The 18,914-nt window shown below is 68.6% G+C and overlaps 1 protein-coding gene across 8 annotated transcripts in view; it reads left to right on the top strand.

The window, feature by feature from the left end:
- The first annotated feature begins 16 nt into the window (after positions 1-16).
- PLEKHA6 (pleckstrin homology domain containing A6) overlaps positions 17-18,914 on the top strand; it is a 23,300-nt gene continuing 4,402 nt past the window's right edge. For 2 of the 8 annotated variants that reach the window (XM_085300351.1, XM_085300348.1), the window contains exons 1-21: positions 17-52; positions 2,604-2,684; positions 2,853-2,967; positions 3,048-3,152; positions 3,238-3,310; positions 3,659-3,759; positions 6,583-6,758; positions 6,949-7,437; positions 7,808-8,342; positions 8,864-8,950; positions 10,026-10,079; positions 12,336-12,416; positions 13,840-13,908; positions 14,256-14,336; positions 14,714-14,863; positions 15,512-15,607; positions 16,060-16,171; positions 16,343-16,482; positions 17,201-17,350; positions 18,414-18,543; positions 18,774-18,883. In XM_085300351.1, the coding sequence (XP_085156477.1) occupies positions 21-52; positions 2,604-2,684; positions 2,853-2,967; positions 3,048-3,152; positions 3,238-3,310; positions 3,659-3,759; positions 6,583-6,758; positions 6,949-7,437; positions 7,808-8,342; positions 8,864-8,950; positions 10,026-10,079; positions 12,336-12,416; positions 13,840-13,908; positions 14,256-14,336; positions 14,714-14,863; positions 15,512-15,607; positions 16,060-16,171; positions 16,343-16,482; positions 17,201-17,350; positions 18,414-18,543; positions 18,774-18,883 (2,967 nt within the window). In that variant the 5' untranslated portion in view covers positions 17-20. The remainder of the gene's footprint in view (positions 53-2,603; positions 2,685-2,852; positions 2,968-3,047; positions 3,153-3,237; positions 3,311-3,658; positions 3,760-6,582; positions 6,759-6,948; positions 7,438-7,807; positions 8,343-8,863; positions 8,951-10,025; positions 10,080-12,335; positions 12,417-13,839; positions 13,909-14,255; positions 14,337-14,713; positions 14,864-15,511; positions 15,608-16,059; positions 16,172-16,342; positions 16,483-17,200; positions 17,351-18,413; positions 18,544-18,773; positions 18,884-18,914) is intronic. The other 6 variants (XM_085300350.1, XM_085300356.1, XM_085300349.1 and 3 more) reach the window with 6 other exon arrangements.

The raw sequence follows: 18,914 nt of genomic DNA, 5'->3' as shown, positions 1-18,914 counted from the left end.
GCCGCCGGCGCGCCGGCACCATGCTGAAGTTTCGGGCGGACCGCCGGGTGAGGTAGGACCCCCGGGGCGAGCGGCGGGGGGACCGGGGGGCGGCGGCGGCCGGGGGCGCTCCAGCCGGGGCAGCGTCTGCTGCATTGCAGTGCTTTGGCAGGAGATGTTAAGTCGGGAGTTTACGGAGGAGCGGGGTCAGCCCCGGCGGCCGCTCCGAGGCGGTGATTTAAGGAGGTTCCCGGACAGTTCCACAGCTCTCGCCGGCCCCCGGGGGCGGTGGGCGAGGGCAGCGTGGGGAGGGGGCAGGAGGCGCTTGGGTCGATGCCAGCAGAGCTGCGGGCGCTGCAAAGGACGGGTGCCGGCGCGGCGGCGGGCAGGGGGGACGCYGGCCGGGGTTTATCTTTAGAAACCTGCTGGGCAGAGCCAGACCCTCGCAGGGGACGTCCCCAGCTGCGGACCAGCAGTGCCGGGAGGTCGGTGCAGCCCCCCATTTCCGGGGCTGCCGGCGCTGCTCTGCCAGTGTTTGCACCGTCCCTGTCTCCCAGCGTCGCCTGTAACCAGCCCCTGTCACCGTCTCGCTGTTGCCCCTCCAGCGGCACCAGCCGTGGGGCAAACRGTCTGGAAGTGGCCCCAGCCCTGGGCGGTGGGTGCACGGCACCCGAGCAGGGTGCGTGGGACGAGGAGCCGGTCCGGGTGCGGACAACTGGGTCATTAGGGTGCAGGAAAGGCGGCGCTGCCCGGGCCGTGGAGCTGGCTCTGCCCCTCGCTTTGGGGCTGCCTGYGCTTTGCAAAGGGTTTTAAGGTGACCTACAGCAAGGGGAGGGCGGCGCGGAGGAGAACGGCTCGGTGGCCCGGCTGGGCCGGGACCTGCGAGGGGGAGCGCCTCTCAGCAGGGCTTTTTTTGGCAGAAAGCACTTAGCGTCTTCCGAGGCTGGCTGGAGCCCAGGCTCAGGGTGAAGCGCGTGCGGACGGGATGGTCTTGGCAGCTGCGTTTTCTTGCTCCAACTTTCCCTGTTTTGCTGACGCTCGGCACTTCGGCAGCACGCTGGCTGCTTGCTTGTTGGCTTCGCGGGCGGCCCGCGCGCGGTGCCGGCCCGGCCCGGCGGCTGCGGGAAGGAGGGCACGGAGGCGCCCGTGCTCCCGTCGGGGCAATGCAAGCGAGGCGTGATGGAGCCCCGGCCTCGGGCCTCGCTCCTTCCGTGGGCTTCTGCTTCGTCACAGCAAGGAGAGCTCAAGGTTTTCGGTGCGAGCGGTGCCTCTAACCTGCTGATGCTCCGCAACCAGGTGGCTGCGGGCCAGATTCAAAATGTGCCRTGAAGTCCCGCGTGCGCCTCGGCGTATCGCCGCTGGCACGCGTCCTGCACGGGCTGCTCGCGGCTGGGGCCGGTGCAGATGCCCTTCGTCCTTCCCGGCAGACAAAACCTTAACAGCGAGRGCTTCTCTCTCGCTAAAAGCGGTTGCTGGATGTGTTTTCCTGCCCCAGCCAGCTTGTGCCGCGGAGGGCTGGCCCGGGAATACCGGCTCCGCGGGATGGGGCAGGGACGAGGCAGACTTGGCGAGCGCAGCCCAGCCRGAGCCCTGCCTCGCTCGTCCCGGCGCCGCACCGGAAAGCCCGGTAGCGCCAGCCCTTCCCGGGCGGCCGCCTTTCGCCGGCGCCTGCGCGTGGTTGGAACGGCAGCAGCTCCGGGGCCTGGCGCTCGCGTCTCGTGGGCCGGGCCGGGCCGTGGGGGCGGCGGGCAGCGCCGCTCAGCTTGCCCCAGCGTGCCTCGTGAGCCTGCGCTTGCTCCGCTGAGGGTATTTTGGCAAACGCCTCTAAAATCGGCAAGGCAAACCGGGGGAAGGAGGGGGGCGACATCGGGGTGTCACTGCTGGTTAACGACTCGTCTGCTTTTTGGGCTCCCCTGTGCATGCTCTGCGTGAATCCTGCCCGGTGAATCCTGCCTGCTCTGCTGGGACTCGCCTGCCGCAGCGGCCGGGGCCCGGGGCGGTTGGCGGCAGCTCCAGGGAGCCGCTCTGGGCGGGAGCCGCTTTGCACCGCGGCCGTGCTCCCCGTCCGGTCTGCGTCCTCCCGGCCGAGGCAGGAGCTCGGCCCCGCTCCGCGGTGCTCGGGTGCCTCGTGGTGTGCTTGGCACCGGGGAGGCCGCCCCAGAGCTCGTGCAAACCGCACGTTCGCAGAAAGCGAGCCGTGGCGCTGGGGCAGCAAGTGCAAGGGGCACCTTCGGGGGGTGACGTTTTGGGGGAAGCTTTTGGAGGCAAACCACTGGGTTTGGGGCTYGGTCACCCGAAACATGGCACTGCACCAAGTTAAAATTACAAGTTCGTCAGCCGAACCCCGCRAACAGCCCACGCGGGTGCTGCCGGCGCCCTTGCCGAAGGCAGGGAGGGAGTTTGGGTGGGTGACGGAGACGCAAGCAGGTGCTTTATCCAGGTCGGCAGCAGGCGGTGCGGAGGCGAGCTCCGCGGCTGGCGGTGCCTCGCGGGGCTCGAGGGACGTGGCCGCCCGGTCCCGGGCGCTCTTGGAGCTCGGTGGCGGGCGCCAGCCAGGGGCGACGCGTCCCTGCGCCGTCCCCGCCGTGCCGCCGACTCCGCCGCGCCGCCTCCGTGTCTTCCAGCCACAATGAGAGGCGCAACACGTTCCTGCACCCAGTGACGGGACGGATCCCGGAGGAAAACTCGGGGTTTGACTTGCAAAAGTAGGTTGGCTTCAGGCTCTCTTGATTTGCGGGCCGGGTTGCAACGGGGGACTGAGGTGGGCTGGGGGGGTCCGGAGCGGGTCCGATGATCCCGGGCAGGTTTCTGGGCGGGTGGGGAAAGGCGGCTCCGCTGACGGCCGCTTCCTCCTCCTGCCCCCTGTGCCGCAGGCCTTCCTTGGACATGTCCAGCAAAGCAGGCGGGAAGCGGCTGGCSACCGTCCCCAGCGAGCCGTCCAACCACGCCATGGTGTCGGAGGCGGCCGCGGAGCGCCCCGGAGGCCGGGTGGGTGCCCGGAGCCGCGCGGCGCGGCGCGGCRGGCTGCGGCGTCCCCGGCGCTGAGCGGCTTCTCTGCCCCTCCGCAGGCTTCGCGCCCGTCCCGCAAGGGCATCGCCTTTGGGAAGCGCTCCAACTCGATGAAGAGGAACCCCAACGCRGCGGTGACCAAAAGCGGCTGGCTCTACAAGCAGGTACCCGGCGCMGCGCCGCGCCGTGCCCGGCTGTGCCGGGGCGCTCCCGGCCCCGCGGCGCCTCTCACTGCCGCCTCTCTCGCAGGCCAGCTCGGGGGTGAAGCAGTGGAACAAGCGCTGGTTCGTGCTGGTGGATCGTTGCCTCTTCTACTACAAAGGTGGGTGGCCAAGGGCCCACCCTGGGGTGCCCCYGGGACCCCGCTGCCCGGCAGGGGCYGGGCACGGTGCTTGCATGCCAACCTGGGCTGCTCTCGGGCGTGGAGCGGGTTTCGCCGGCGCCGGGCGAAGGGGCCAGGCCAGCGGCAGGAGGTGACAACCCTCCGGGCAGCCCCTGCTCGCGGGTGTCTGCTGCGCCGGGGACCCCAGGGCTTCATCCCCGGCGGCTCTGCGGGCCGAGCCGCGGGAGCGGGGGTGGGAGCGCGCCGGGGAGCGCCCGCGGGAGGCAGCCGTGGCACCCTGCCCAGGCGCCCTGACCACCCCGTTTCTCCTCCTGCTTGGCCCACCAGATGAGAAGGAGGAGAGCGTCCTGGGCAGCATCCCCCTGCTCAGCTTCCGCGTGGCAGCCGTGCAGCCCTCGGACAACATCAGCCGGAAGCACACGTTCAAGGTCAGTGCGTGCCGGCGCCRGCGCGGGGCAGCGGCGGTGCTCGCGGGGTCCCCGACGCTCCCTCTTCTCGCTTCCCTGCTGACGCTGGGCGCCTTCAGGATGACGTCCCGTCAGCCTTGCTTTGCACTAGCAAATGCCCGTGTGGGCAGCCGTTCCCTCCCCTCCTGGGGAAACTGAGGCACCGCTGGGGCGAAGCGGCATCCCCCACGGTCGTGGCTCCCTCCAGGCGTGGGGCTCGACCCCGCCGGCCGGCTGCTCCCCGCCGGGCACAAGAGTGGCCTCGCTGGCTCCCTGCTTGCGGCTTTTGAGCTCGCTCTGTCTGGCGTGCGACGGGAGGGGAAGAGCCGCTGCCGGGGCTTCGCCCGGCGCTGGTTTCTGCTGGTCGGCCCTGGCCGCAGGAGAGGAGAGCTGCCGGGGCAGGGAGGCTGCTTGCAGCGGGGTTCTCCGGCCCCTTCCCCCGGGAAGAGGCCAGCGATGCTCCGGGGGCACGTGCTTGCCCACGCGCTGGTGCACGGTGCCTTGCACTCGTGCACACTTGTGCAAAGCCCAAGGACACGTCTTCCTGCGCATGATCACGGCAGGGGCCGCAGGAACCCGGCAACGTGCCTCTCCGTGCACTCACGGATGCCCGTGCAGGCGAACCCAAACAAAACGAATAGTAGCAGAGTAGTAGTGCCTCAACCCCCGGTCCTGTACGTGGCGCACGCGCCCGTGCGGTCCTGGCTCGCGTGCGCGGACCCCTCAACCTCTAAGCTGCGTTTAAGCCGCGGTTGGCGGCGTCCGGGAGGTGCCCGCGGGCTCGCCCGAGGCCTCGTGCCGGCGCTGCGCTCCGGGGCGAGGTGTCTGCGCCTGCGTCTGCCGCGGGCGGCAGCAAGGAATTGACCCAGAAGTGCCGAAGCGTCGCCTGGGCTGTGACGTTGGTGGGAAGGGAGCCTTGCCAAGCCAGTTCTCGCAAACTGATTTTGTTCCGTTAAGTGCCGGAGCTGTGGATATTTTCACCTGCACGTGAGGGCTTTGGTGGATGGTTTTGTTCAGAAAGGAAGATCATGTCAGACCTGCTGTCAGAAGAGCTGTCCGTGCCGCAGCTCCGGCTCGGCTTCCGGGCAAGGCTGAAATCCTGGAAGCAGTGCCGGCGCTGGCCCGTACGGCACGGCTGGGCAGACAGCCCCTCCTGGGGATGGCAGGAGAGATGACACCKCCGGTGCACCCCGTCCTCTGGCTAGAGCTGTGGTGCTTCATCTGCACCCAGATTGCCCCAAAACAGGGACCGTTACAGCCCCCTGATCCTGATGYGCCTTCAGGGTTTCACAGCAAGGTGGAGAAGGGCAGAGAGGGTCCTAAGAGCAAGGGGAGGCTGCCGAAGCGGCGCGGTCCTGCGGCACTCCGCCGGCCCGCGCCTCTCGTCATGGTGTCACCCAAACCGGGTGGTTTGACCTGTTGTCTGTCTTTCCTCCTCTCTGCCCGGGCGAGGATCCCCCTCGGACAGGAGGTCTCTTCCGCGTGCCCRTCCGCCACGCCAGCGCCCAGCCACCAGCTAGGTAGTACGCTCTCGCGTTTCTGAGTGCATGCAGAGGGGCGCGGGAGGCGCGGGGCTGCCGGCATGCTTCGCGCACCCCGCTCTCCCTGATCGACGGGACAAGTCCGCGTGGTTTTTGCTGTCCCTGCAGAGCGCTCCGAGCTGCATGGAGCTTGCAGGACCTGGGGTTCGAAGGAGCCAGGCAGCAGGAGTCCCCCGGGGCTGGGGTGCCGGCACGGCTACCAGCCCTCTGGGGAAGGGGAAATGGAAACCCAGCAGAGAGTCTTAACCAGAACCCTCGATTTTGTTTAGATTTAAAGAAATTAAACCAGGAAAAAATCTGTTCTTTTCCTTTCTCCTTGCTGCATCCCATCCCTTTGCAAAGAGGGGGAAGGTGGAAGCTTCAGAAAGGCCACAAATAACCAGCTGTGCTTTCCCACTGCTGTAGCACAGGGTGGAGAGTGGGCACCRACATCATGGGCCAAAAGGGAACTTTTTTCCCCTCAAATGTTGTCTGGGTTGAGAAGCCACCTTCCCCCTGGCCCTGCATGAATGATAACGCTCCWGCCAGTGCTCCTGCTCACCCAGGGAGCAGTGGACCCCTTCGTCTGCCTCCGAGCCCCCCGAGGGGACCCCACTAACTCTCAGTGCACCYCCAGAGCCGGGCCCTGGCCCCAGACCAGGGCTCTGGTGCAGCAGGCAAAGCTGGTCCCGAGCAGCTCTGATGGCGATTGCATGGGGGGCCCGTGCCCCTGCGCGTGTGCCCGGCGGGCAGAGCTGCCTCTGGCTCCCGGGGTTGTGGCTAAGGGTCCCGAGGGGGAAGCTGGTGCCCTGCAGCGAGACCTGGCCCTTCTGCGACCATCTGTGGCTGCTTGGCAGGTGCACTGCGAGATGCCACCAGAAACCAGGAGGAACAGAGATGTTTCTCRTCAAGACCAGGTTGCAAAAGCTGGTTTAAGTAATGCTCCGGTGCCTTTTGGCGACTGGCAGTCGCTGCTGTGAGGCTGGAGGTGCAACCAGTTCTGCTGCTGACAAGTTGCTCTTTAAAGATAACAAGCACAAGTCTCCCGCTGCGTCCTCAGCTAACCCCGGGCTCGCCGAGGAAAGGGAAAAGGGCCCGCGCCRCAAAGCCTTCCCCCGTGGCGCGCTGCTGGGGGGCGCCTGCAGAGCGGGCGCTGCTCGGGGAGGGGGGGGGCCGGCCCCGCTTCTCCTGCGGCTCCAGGAGCCCTCGAGCCGGCGCGGCCGGGTGGAAGCGGAGCTCTCACTCGCCTGTCTGTCTCTCTCCCCACTTCTCTGCCTCCCTGCAGGTGACTGTGTGCTGGGCGGAGGCGGCGCCGGCGCGTAACAAGCAGTCCCTGTCTCCCCAGGCCGAGCACGCCGGCATCCGGACCTACTTCTTCAGCGCCGAGAACACGGAGGAGCAGGAATCCTGGATCCAAGCCATGGGCGAAGCCGCCCGGGTGCAGATCCCACCGGCGCAGAGGTCAGCGCGGGCCGTCGCCCCGCACCGTTGCGCGGGGCGCAGCAGCGTCCCTCGGCCCCGGGCCCCCGTGGTCGGGGTGCGGGCGCCGTGCGTTGCGGCTGGGGAGCCCCGGGGGTGCGCGGGGGCCCCGGGACGGAGGGAGGGGCGGGATGTCACCCAGGAAGGTAACACCGTCGCGCGTCTCCGCCAGACACGAGAAGACGGACTCCGAAAACATCCCCCCCAGCAAGCACCACCACCACCACCGCAACGCCGCGCACCGGGAGCACCCCAAAGCCGACCCCGACGCCAAGACCCGGGGGGAGGGCGACGGCCGGGGCTCGGAAAAGAGCGAGAGGAAAACGGAGAGGACGGAGAGCAAGAAGGAGCCCTTGGCCAAAGCCAACGGCGTCGCGGGGCAGGAGGTGCCCTCGGAGCCCGGCAGCCCGTACCCGGAGGCGCCCCGGGCGCCGGGCGGCGTGGAGCGGCCGGCGCAGCCCAACGGCTGGCCCTACGCGTCGCCGAGCCGCCCCGGCAGCACCGCCTACCCGCAGCCGGACGGGGAGAGCGCGGCGCACCGCCGGGGCTTCGCGCCGCGCACCAACCCCGAGAAGATCGCCCAGCGGAAGAGCTCCATGACGCAGCTGCAGCAGTGGGTGAACCTGCGCCGGGGGAACGTGCCGCCCGAGGAGCTGCGGAGGTGAGTGCCGCCGGGCACCCTCCCGGCGGTGCTCCGGGAATGTCCCCTCCCTCCTGCGTTATCCCCTTCCCAGGGTCAGGAGACCTCCTTCCCTCCTGTCCCCGTGTGCAGGCTGCGAGCTGTGCGGGGGACCCCCCGGACAGGCCAAGCGGGGCGCGTTTTGGGGGGCGCGCTCGGGAGGAGGGACGAAGCCCCCCCCACTGTGCAGCGGCGCTAGCCGGCTCTGCAGCCGTGTCAGCCGGTTTCCCAGGCGCTGGCGTCGGTCGCGGAGTTGCCGTGCTTTCCAACTGGGAAACGCAGCCGGGGGCGTCCCAGGGGGCCGGGCAGCACCCCGCCGCTCGCCCGGCTCTCACGGCTCTCTCCCTCGCAGCCCCACCAGGTTCTTCCCCGTGTCTCGCCGGGTGCCCGACTACTATTCCCCCTACTCGCCCCAGTACCCCGAGGACTACCAGTACTACCCGCCGGGGGTGCGCCCCGACAGCATCTGCTCCATGCCCGCCTACGAGCGGGTGAGCCCGCCCTGGGCGCTGGACGACAAGCGCCACTCCTTCCGCAACGGGGGCCCCTACCAGCTCCGCGAGTGGAAGGAGCACCCGGGCTACGGCCGGCAGGACGTCCCGCTCTGGCTGCCCGGCCCCGGCCCCGGCCCCGGCCCCGGCCCCGGCCGGCAGCCAGCCTACTACGACGAGGTGGACGCCGCCTCGGGCTCCCTGCGACGGATGTCGCTGCAGCCCCGCTCGCGCTCCGTGCCCCGCTCGCCCAGCCAGGGCTCCTACAGCCGCTCCCGCCTGTACTCGCCGGTCCGCTCGCCCAGCGCCCGCTTCGAGAGGGTGCCGCCCCGGGGAGAGGAGATCTACGCCGACCCGGCCACCTTCATGATGAGGCGGTCGGTCAGCTCTCCCAAGGTAAATGCCCTTCCGCCGCTCGGGACCTGGGAGGTTGGAGGGAAGCATCGCGGGGGATTTAAGGAGCAGGACGCTGCGGCGGAGCGAGCCGCCTCCTCCGCGGTGCCCAGCCTCAAAATGCCACCGAGACTTTTGGTGGCATCGGATCCTGACCCCAGTCCTCCCCTGTGGTCRTGCGGAGGTGCCCAGGTCGCGGTCCTGCCCTCCCGGCTGCTCCTGCGCCAACGAGCTCCCGCRCAGGCACGTGGTGGAGAGCCAGGGCGGGAGGGACCCGCGTGAGCCCCGTCCTGGGCAGGGGGGAGCGCTGGCATCCCCGGCTGGGCTGCTGCGCCCCAAAGCCCAGCCCCGACCCTGCCGTGGGGCTGGGGGTCTGCAAGCRCGAGGCTGCGCCGTGGCGGCGGTGCAACGCTCCGAGTGCCCGCTGGCACCTCCGCTTTCCCGCCGGCCGAGGCCTGCYGGGGTCAGCCCTTGCACCCCTCTCACGTCTCTGGGGTTCGTGGGGGGGTCTCCTCTCTTCCCAGTACGACTACCTGGGCGACAGGCGGCCCGTCCCTGCGGGAATGTACCCGTTCCACTACCCGGCGTCCCCCRCCGTCCACGACAAGATGGTACGTATGCTCCCGGGGCAGCCGGGCTGAGCTTGTGGCCCGTGGCCCGGGCAGCGTGGCATGTCTGGAGCGTGCGCTGGCATCGGGGACGGGCCACCCGTGCCACCCTGCCGTCCCCGGGAGCGGGCCAGGCCAGGGGTTCGGGAGGTCCTTGCTTAGGCGACAGAGGAAGAAGCCGCTTCGGTCCAACAGCAGCTTTACGGGTCCRAGAGAGGCTGGTCTGGGGCGGGTCGGCACCCGCGATGCCGCCCGGGCTCGTCACCCAGTGCAGCCCAGTCCCGACGCGGCCCGCGGGGCCGTTCCCGGCGAGGGCGCGGGGYGGCTGCTCCGCTGCCTGCCGCCTCTCCTCCCTCCTTGCTTCCTCACTTCGGCTTTTTCCTCGCTTCTGGTTTCCCCTTGGACTGCTGAGGGTTTGGAGCCGGCAGGGTGACGCCAGGAGGTCCCGAGCCGGGGAGAGCAGTGGGATGGGCTGGAGGGCTGAGCGCTTCGCGGACGGGGCTCCGTGCCCTCGCCGCTCCTCTCCTCGCCCTGCGCCGTGCGTAGGGTTTTGCTGCTCTCGGTGGAGGCCCGTGGAAGCGGGCAGGTTTGCCGGGAGCCCCCCGGCACGGCGTGGTGGAGAGACCGCGGCCGCGAGGCTCGCAGTGGGAGGCGAAGGGGCGGCGCGGACCGCCGCATCGGCCCCGCGGAGCGCGCGTGCCCCGAGTCACGGGGCAGGACCGGCCGCTGGAGGAGGGAGAAGCAGGTATCTCCGTCCATAGGTCCCTCTGCCGCTGCCCGTCCCGTGGCACGGGACGCGGGGCAGGAGGGAAGGGCCGCGCTGCTTTGGAGGAGCCCGTTAGCCGCTAGTGTGCGCCAGCCGGGGGGGAGCGTTGCYGGCTGTGAGTCCGGGAGGGCCGCGGGTCTCCCGCAGGGCACGTCCACGGCCGCCCTCCCCGCGTGGTGCGGAGGAGGTGGCGCCTCGCTTCTCCGGCCAAGAAGGCTTTGCATTTCTACAGCCTTCACCTAACTGCTTTGCTTCTTCTTTTATTTGTTTTGTGTGTTCGTTTCTTGCCGCATGTCTGCTGGCTCCTGGTAGGATGAACTTTTAGACCTTCAGTTGCAAAGAAACCTAGAGTATTTGGACCAGCAGGTAGGCAGAGCTGGCTGCAAACTTCATGCTGCTTACACCCCCGTGTGCCCTGTCCCCACGCCGCRTCCCCTTCCCTTCCCCTGACATCCATCCCTCACCCTTCTTGGCATCAAAGCAGCACGAGTCGTCTTTGGTTTGCTTCTTCATCCTTCCCACCCGTAGGGTTGCTCATTGCTTGGCGGCACCCCCGTGACGGCCCGGTTGTGTTGTGCTGGCGCCGGTGGTCGATGTGTGCTGTGTGTCGGGGGGAGCCGGGGGCCGCAGCTAGGCGGGCCGGCGGCCGGCGCCGTTCGCGGGCGCCAGGCGAGGTGGGAAGCCGTGCTCCAGACCCCTGCCCTGGGCCGGTCTCTGCGGCGCCGAGCGGAGCGCGGCGGGCAGGGGCTAGCGAGCCGCCGCGGGCGGCCGATCGGGCGCGCGTCAGCCCGCGGCGGGCAGGGAGGGGTCCCGGGCTGCCCGGCAGGCTGGGAAGGGGAGAGGCAGGTCGGCGTTCGCCCTCCCAACATCCCTTTTCCCGCAGTCCGGGCGACCTCCGTCGCGGTGGGAGGAATAAGAGCACTGAGATTTGTCGGGTAAGGCAGGAGGGCGAGCTGGGRCGCGCAGGCGCCTGCGAGGGAGCCGTGGGGGGCCGTACGGCCGAGAGGCCATTGCGGTGGCAAACCAGCGCCGTGCACCCTCGAAGGCTGCGAGGCTCGGCGCGGGGCCGGCCCGAAGCRTCCCCGGGCACGGATAGCAAAGCGGCAGCTCCCAGGCCCGGCCGCGCGCCGCCCCGTCGCTGCGTGCCAGGCTGTGTTTGGAGGAGGGCCACGAGCTGACACCAGCCCAGCAGCAGGGAGAGGGARAAACTCTGGGAAGCATCTGCAGGCGCATCGGGGTGAAAACTGCRGGCACGGTCTGAAACCGAGGAGGAGGGTGGGGGAGACGGTCCGCGCTGCAGCCCGACGCTCGCCTGCAAAATCCGGGCTTGCTCTAATGGAGCCGCTCCGGAGACAATCTCATTAGTCTGCAAATCCCCATCAGTGCAGTAATCACCAAGATCTGTGTCTGCCCTGGAGCAGAGCCAAAGASAAGCGGGAGCGCTCCGTGCAATGAAAGCTCCCTGGATTATTTCACAGCCGTCGGCAGCAATGCTCGCTCTCGGAGCCTCTTTAAAACGCTCCCTAAAAAGGCTTTCCTTCTCCTCCTCCTCTCCTCCTGGCCTCTGGAGAGACTAATTCAAAATGTCACCGTCAAGGATCTCTTTTTAGAACAGTTTGCTTCATTGTTTTTAAAGCAGTTTCCTGCTTTATTTTTGCTCTCCTCGTTTGGCCGGAGGGCTGTGCTGGGAGAGCCTGGGCCCGTGCCCGGCGGTTCGGTGCTGGCATGGCTCCCTGGGCTGCATCCCTCCTTGCTGACTGGCCCCAAACACGGCTTTGGCCCTTGGTTTGCATAAGCCTATGCTTAAATTACCATCGCCCCTTGGATCTGGAGGGACGAGGCAGCGTCGCGGAGCACGGGGCGCTTTGCCTCTTGGCTGCRGCACCCTGCAGCGCATCTGCAGGGGGTTCCTCATGCCGAGAAGGTGGCCAAACCCTGGTGCTGCTTGTTTGAAGAGCTCCACCGAGCTGTAGCAAAGCTCCCTGCAGCCGTCACCACGGCGGGTCCCTGGCAGCAACGCGCTGCCAGGGAGCAGCAAAAAATTGGCAGTGGCGGAGGCGTAAACTGCTGGGGTCTGCCTGGCCGCCCCATCTGAAGCGAGGTGAAGTCCCGGAGGACTCGGCGGCTGCGCTGCACTGTGCTTGGAAAGCAGCGGGCACGCGAAACGTCTCGCGCCGTCTCCGCGGGAGCCCCCGGCTCCCACGCCGGAGCCGCCCGCCCACCGGCGGGGCTGGGGGCTGCTTGTCTGTCTGCTGGGACCACACGTGCGTGTTGCAGTCGTGGGCGTCTCTGTGCCRAGCTTGTGTCTGTGCGTGCAGTGTGGTGTCCAGCGTGGCGCTGGCTGGGTTTTATCTCTGTTTTCCCCCCRCTAAGTTTTCAGGGCAGGCAACCAGCCAAAGACGTTCTTGACTGCACAAAGTGGAGCGGCGGTGGCCCGGGGCTGCTGTCCCCACATGGCTCGAGCCTCCAGGACGTGTCTTGGAGGTGGCACCTTGTGGTGCGGTGGCCCGAGGTGTCTTGGACAGAGCCTCCCTCACCTGAGCACGCCGCACCATGGGCCTGGGGCAAGGTGGAAGCGCAGTCTGTGCTGACCTCTGAAATTTCCTTCCCTGTCTGTCGCAGATGAGCGAGAGCGAAACTCTGATCAGTATGGTGAACAGGATGGTGGAGAACTCTTCCCCTAGGGCTCAGCTCTACATGCAAGTAAGCCTCGCAGCTGCCCTGCCGCCGCAGGGCTGCCCCGGCTGCTTCTGCATGGCAGACCATGGCAGCCTCCACGCCATCCATCCGCAAGCTCACCTCCCGGCATTTCCGCTCATTGAAACTCCAGCATCCATATGGCTCCAGCACATCCTGCTCTCAGGGACACGCTAGTCCATCACAGGCTTTGCTAATCCATCCATGAGCCATTTAAAACCCCATAAATCCTCGTCCTGAAAGCGCAAGTTGGGGATGTAGAAGTCCTGAGCTCCCTGCCTTGGTCTGGTTGGGCTCAGGCGCTTTGCTCACCCTCCGTCTGCCTTCGTGCATTGAAGAGGCACGGAGAAAGAGCTCGCTTGAAATGAGAGGAACCCAGTCCAGAGCACTGTCGTCCTGCTTGGAGCACGCGAAGAGCTGCAGAGGCATCGGGCCGCAGCTCCGTACGCGTGCGGGTCGCGTCCTTCGTGCGCACACCTCATCACGCACTGCCGGTGCGGGGGGCCCGCCTGGCCCCGAGCGCTGCCCACCCCGAGCCCGGCCGGGGATGCGACCACGGGTCCGGCGGGGTCCCGAGGCTCTCGGGGCTGGACGCCTCTGGCTTGTGTGGTGGCCAGGCGATGCGTTGGGTGGCTTTGAGACGATGGGGAAGGTGCCCGTTCCCATCCGCTGTGCAAGTGGAGCAGGGAGCTGCTGGAGGGTGAAACCGGAGGCGCCGAGTTGCTTTTGCTGGCCGGGCTCCCTGCCCGGAGACAGCAGGGTCCCCGTGCGGCAGACTCTGCCTCGAGCCGAGCTGGGCATTTCCCAAGTTCAGCTCTGTTTGCATCGTCTGTGGTTTTAAATTGCTCTGAAGTAGCATCTTGCTTTCTAGCAATAACGAGCCCTTCTTCCTATCGTAGGCCTTTCATCTCGAGATCTTGGAGGCATTTAATTGGTGAAGTCCCATTAGTAATTTAGATTTCGAGGAAAGGAAAAYGATTCAGTGAGAAGCTGGGTGGTAAATAGACCCTGATGTGGCTGCCGATTTATCGGTGGTGCAGCTCTGCTCCGTGGGATTATGGCTTAATCTTTCTGCCGGTGTTTCCCTGCCTGTAGTACTCCAGGCGGTTAGAAAATTCGCAGGGCATCCCCTTTAGCTGAGCTTTTGGCGTCTTGCGGGGAGTTCGTCTCCGGTTAATTCCTCCTGTTCCGCCAGCCGATCGGAGCTGGGAACGGGGAAGAGGCTCCGGCTCTGCAGCCTTTGCTCTAAGCGCTAGGCAGGGCTCGGGGACGGTGAGGACATCCCGCGGCGCCGCTCCGCCGCGGAGCAGAGCCCGTCACCTCTGCCTGCCTCGCCGGCTCCGCGCGGCGCAGGGCGGCCCGGCAGGGCAGGGGAAGGGCCCGCGCCGAGCGCAGCCGGGGCAGCGCTCACCCCTCGCTGTCCTTGCAGGTGACGCCCTTCCCGGACGCCTACAGGGAGACGCTGCAYGCCTACAAGATAAACGAGCAAGACACGGATGTAAGAGCCCACGTCTGTCCTGCCTGTCCCCCCTCTCTGCCGCGTGCTGGTGCTCGGAGCTTCGTTGCTTGGTCTCGCCCCGTGTTCAGATTTGGCCCGCGTCTCGCYCTGCCTGGCGGGGAGGTCCTGCGATGAGCCCGGCAGGCCCCAAACCCTCCCCATCGGCGCGTTGCCCCATCAGTGGGTCACGTTCTGGCTGGCCATGCAGGCCTGGGGTGTCACATCTCCTCCCGGGGGCCTTTGCTCCGGCTGAGCGAACGCCATGCACAGACCTGTTTGCACAAGCACCTGGTGCACACCACGCTCTGATCACTTTTCCTCCCTCTCTTTTTCCTGCCTGGGGACAGAAGCTCCTGGGGAAACTCTGCGAGCAGAACAAAGTGCTGCGGGAGCAGGAGCGGCTGGTGCAGCAGCTCCGAGCGGAGAAGGTACGTGGTGCACGGAGGATGCTGCCTCTCCACCTCATGCCCCTGGGTCTGGAGCTGGGTGGCTGTCCAGGGACAAGCCTGGCTGCAAGGCATTGGCCGTGCCCGGGTGGCATCATCGTGGCGAGGAAGCAGTGTCCCATTTTCTTGGGAATGGCTTGGTGGGGTGTTCCTGAGCCGGGCAGAGACACCCTGGCCACGCCGCGGACCCGGTGCTGCCATGTGATGGTGCGTGTGTAAGAAGAGGGTCTGCTGCTCCCGCATCAGCAGAGGCGTGCTGACGTGCCCCAGGGTCCCCGAGGCAGCGGGGTTGAGGCTGGCGTGGTGCGAGGGCCGTGGTGAGGGCTCTCACGGCTGYGCCACCCTCCCGTCCCTGCCAGGAGAGCCTGGAGAGTGCCCTCATGGGGACCCACCAGGAGCTGGAGATGTTCGGGAGCCAGCCGGCCTACCCGGAGAAGCTGCTGCACAAGAAGGAATCGCTCCAGAACCAGCTCATCAACATCCGCGTGGAGCTGTCCCAGGCCAGCACGGTAACGGGCTCCCCCGCCCGCGCGGCCTTCCTCGTCCCACGCAGCCCTCCTCCTCCTCCTGCTCCGCGGGACCGGGGCACCGCTGGCACGGGGGGCGGCGGGGACCCGCTTGGTGCGGCAGCAGGCACGTCTCCCCCACCCGCGGGATCAGAGTCTTCCCTCCGTTCACGGAGGGGAAGGAGGAGCAAAATCCCCTCGACTCACTGGCATCCCCAAAGAGCCGAAGTCTCTCGCCGGGCACAAAGCCGATGAACCCTTGCGGCGCCGAGCTGGCGCACGTGCCGGGAGCCATCGTGGCTCCGGCTTCCAGCTCAGCTGCCAGCTCCTGCCCCGCGCGACCGCCCCGGCCCCGGGCGCAGGCACCGCTCCCTCTGCCYGGCTCCCGCTCCGCCTCGGCCGTTCCCAGCGTGCCGTCGGGACGGGTTGCTCCCAAAGGTGCAGCCTGTGCAAGACATGGCCAGGGCTGGTGTCCCGCTGCTGCCGCCGCCTTGCAGGCTCTGCTGGAGGTCCGGGTTTCRTTTTGGGAGCAGATTCCCTGTGCTCTCCTGGGTGCTCCCTCGCTGTGCTGGCCCGGGGCTGCTTTTCGCTGCAAGGAGCTGCTAGCCCCTGGCCCAGGCGAAACCCTTCCTAATCCCCCTCCCTCCACAGGCTTTGGCCAACAGCACTGCCGAGTACGAGAGCCTGGAGAGCGAGGTGTCCGCCCTGCACGACGACCTCTGGGAGCAGCTGAACCTGGACATCCAGGTGAGCGCCGGCGCGGCCGCGGCAGGGCTGCCCCTGCCAGCCCCTCCGAGGTGGAAGYCTCCCAGCTCCTTCGACCGTCCGGTCCCACAAGGAGCCGTTTTGCAAACGGCTGCTCCGTGCTCAGACCTCAGCATCCTGCTTTGCCCATGGACAGGAGCAAACGGCACCGGTGGCGCTGAGTCCGAGGGGTGCAGGAAGCACAGGCACCCTGGCGCTTTCCCCTGGGTGCTGTAGCCCAGAGGTGCCCTCGGCGATGCCCCACGCTCCTGGGGCTCTGTGGCCGCAGCTCCCTGCCCCAGCCTGGAGCACGTGCCCAGAGGGAGCCGAGAGCGGCTCTCGGCAGGAATCGAGTTGCAGATGCACTGGTTCGGAGCGCCCTGGGGCTGGGGACGCGGCAGGGCTGTCAGCGGGGCCGCTCTGCCCGCTCTGCCCGCGGCCTTTCGCCCCTGCAGAACGAAATGCTGAACCGGCAGATCCAGAAGGAGATCTGGCGCATCCAGGACGTGATGGAGGGGCTGAGGAAGAACAACCCGTCCCGCGGCACCGACACGGCCAAGCACAGAGGTGAGCGCGCTCCGTCCCTGCCCTTGCCCRGCCCGTAAACCCCAGCGGGGCCGCGCGGAGCCAGGGCCGCGCTCGACGCGGCCCCTCCACGCGCTGGCACAGCTTTGCCCCCTCCCTGCTGCATCAGCCCCACACCCCGGTGCATGCACTGATTTCTGCTTTCCTCGGCAGTGGCCCTGGGCCCYTCGGGAACGTACAGCTCCAACAGCCCCGCCAGCCCGCTGAGCTCGGCCAGCCTCACCAGCCCCCTGAGCCCCTTCTCCCTCGTCTCCGGCTCCCAGGGCTCGCCCACCAAGCAAGGGCCCGGCGAGGTGAGTGAGCCGAGGCGGCTGCCCGGGGCCCCAAAGAGCCTTTGCCCAGCGCGGGCCGGCCCGACCCCTCGCTCTCCGGGCGACGGGTGGGCAGCGGGGTGCAGAGCGTAGCCGGGTTCGCACGCGGCTCTGCCTGGGGGGACCGCTCTGGCCGTGTGCGTGGGCTGGGCGCTTTCCCCGCGAGGGCTGGTGCTCCCCGCTTGCAGCGCCTGTTCCTGGGCTTTGCAACCCCGTGTCAAGCAGCCTGCAGGCTGAGATCGCTCAGCCCCGGCTCCCGCTGGCACCGTGGCCCCCTCTCGCCGCCCGCGCCGGGGGCTCCGCAGTGCCGGCGTCCCTCAGCTCCTAGCTTCTCCCGTGCGAAGTCGGGGGTTGAACCTGGGCRCGGATTTCGCACGTCGCCTGTGCGAAGGTGATGCCGACGTCTGAGCTGGGGAGAGGCCGAGCGGCCTCCACGAGCCCTGGCGTGGAGCGGGCTGCAGCCAGAGCAGCCTCCCCGGGGCGCACGGCCGCGGCGGGGACCGGCACTGCGGAGCCCCTTGTGAAGGGCTGAGCCCGCCGAGCACCGCGGGGAGCAGGGACCGGCTGCTCTCCCTCCTCCTCCTCCTCCTTTTCCTGGCCTGACGCTTCCGCTGGTTTTTGTCTCTGTCTCTCTCTAACTCTCTTTTCCTTCCTGCCTCAGCTTCGCTGCTCTCACGCCTCTTGCTCCTCTCCACCCCAGGAACCAGGCCCGCCTCGACCTCCCCTTCCCAAGTCGTATGTACCCCTGGAGTCTCCTCCGACTGTTCCTCCGCTCCCTAGCGAGGGCCGCCTCTGGCCGTACCCCACCTCCCCTTCTTGGCAGCAGGGCGGCGAGGCGAAGAGGGGACAGGTACCGAAACCTCTCCGGGGCGGCCTCGGAGCAGAGCCCCTTCCCGAGGCGGGGGCCGGGGCGACGGGGCTGCCCGTCCCCTCCCAGCCGCAGGGACAGGCAGGGAGGGACAGCGTGGCACAGGGACGGCTCCTGGGCAGGCGGGCGGCAGGTACCCGGCCCCTCCGACGGGCGCATCCCCGCGGCAGCCTCGCCGGGGCGCTCCGGTCCTTTGCCTCCGCCGTCCTGGCGCGGGACGGGCAATGTCAGACTCGCTCCTCTTGGCCGCCCAGAGGATGCTGCACCAACCTGCCTCGAGCCTCTCTGCTTTCCTCTGCCCTCTGCTCTCTCCTGCGGCACGCTTGGCACCGCTCCGCGCTGCRCTGGGGGCTGGAAAMCCCCGTGCCGGCGAGCTCGGCTGGTTTGGGAGCGATCCGCCTGGCAGACGCAGGCTTGGGACTGCCTGGCGAAGCCTCAGCAGTGCTCCCGCCCGGGGAAAGGCTGCGCAGAGGACGCGGGCRTCTGTGCCGCCAGGCGGGCCGGGGGGGACCGGGATCCCCTCCCGCCGGCGTAGGTGGTGCCCAGCGGCAGCCGGGCGCCGGCAGGGCAGCGCGCTGGTGGCCGCGTGTTGGCGCGGGCTGTGTAAGGGGCGTTGGGATGCGGCAGCTCTGCAGAGGCACGCGGGGGTCCCGCTGTACCCCGCCATCCCCCGGCGCCGCCGTGCCCGGGGGCAGCGGGAGGGGAAGCACCCGCGTTGCCTGTGCAGGAAGCTGTCCCCACGCGGGAGTCTCTCCTGCCAGGACAGCAGTCGGCCGTGCCCGGCGCCGATGAACCAGGCGGCTGTAGCTGGTGCTGCAGAGCCCTCCAAGCCTGGTSTCTGGTGGAGCGCGTCTGGGGCACGCGGGTTTGGCTTCTCCAGGCTGGCCCGGCCCGGCTGGCATCCGTGCGTCCGTCTGCTTGCCGGGAGCACGTTTGCGGTCCGTACGCGGCCCCCTGGTCGCGGAGAGCGGCGGGTCCGTCCCCAGGCAGAGCGCGGCTCCCGCGCGGGCCGTGGCTCACCCGGGAACCTGCTTTCCCTCCGCAGCCTAAAGCGAGCTCGGAGCAGAGCAAGAAGGACGGGCCCCGGCCGGCCGCCCCCGGCTCGCCCGCCGAGGGGCCGCTGCTGCAGAGCCGGCAGGAGCAGGACGCGGAGAAGCAAGCGGCTCTCAACAAGGGTGTGTGGCCTGGGGGACGCCGCGGCCCCGCGGGGTGCCGCTGCGGCCGGGGCCCGCGGTCCCTGCGCCTCCGGGCCGCGGGGAGCGTTTGCAGCCTGGCCTCCGGCCTTCCCCTCCGCAGCCCGCGGCGCCTTCGGCCCCCGGCCGCGACGGGGCGGCCGCTCCCCCTCCGTGGGCTCCCGTTGGTCCCCGGCGGTGGTTCCAGCCCGGCGTTTTGTTTTCCTCCGCAGTGGGCATCGTCCCCCCCAGGACCAAGTCTCCGGCGGAGGAGGCGGCGGCGCCGGCGGCAGGCGTGGTGCGGAGGAGCGCCGGCGGCACGGCCAACGGGCTCGGCTCCCGGGTAGGACCGCGGGGGCGGCCGGGCTGGCAGC

Source organism: Rhea americana, unplaced genomic scaffold (assembly GCF_003343005.1).
Source record: "Rhea americana isolate MKP2758 unplaced genomic scaffold, rheAme1 scaffold_163, whole genome shotgun sequence".
In the NCBI taxonomy this organism is placed as follows: Eukaryota; Metazoa; Chordata; class Aves; order Rheiformes; family Rheidae; genus Rhea; species Rhea americana.
Note: the sequence above shows the minus strand (reverse complement) of the source record. Positions and strands in the feature narration are given on the sequence as shown.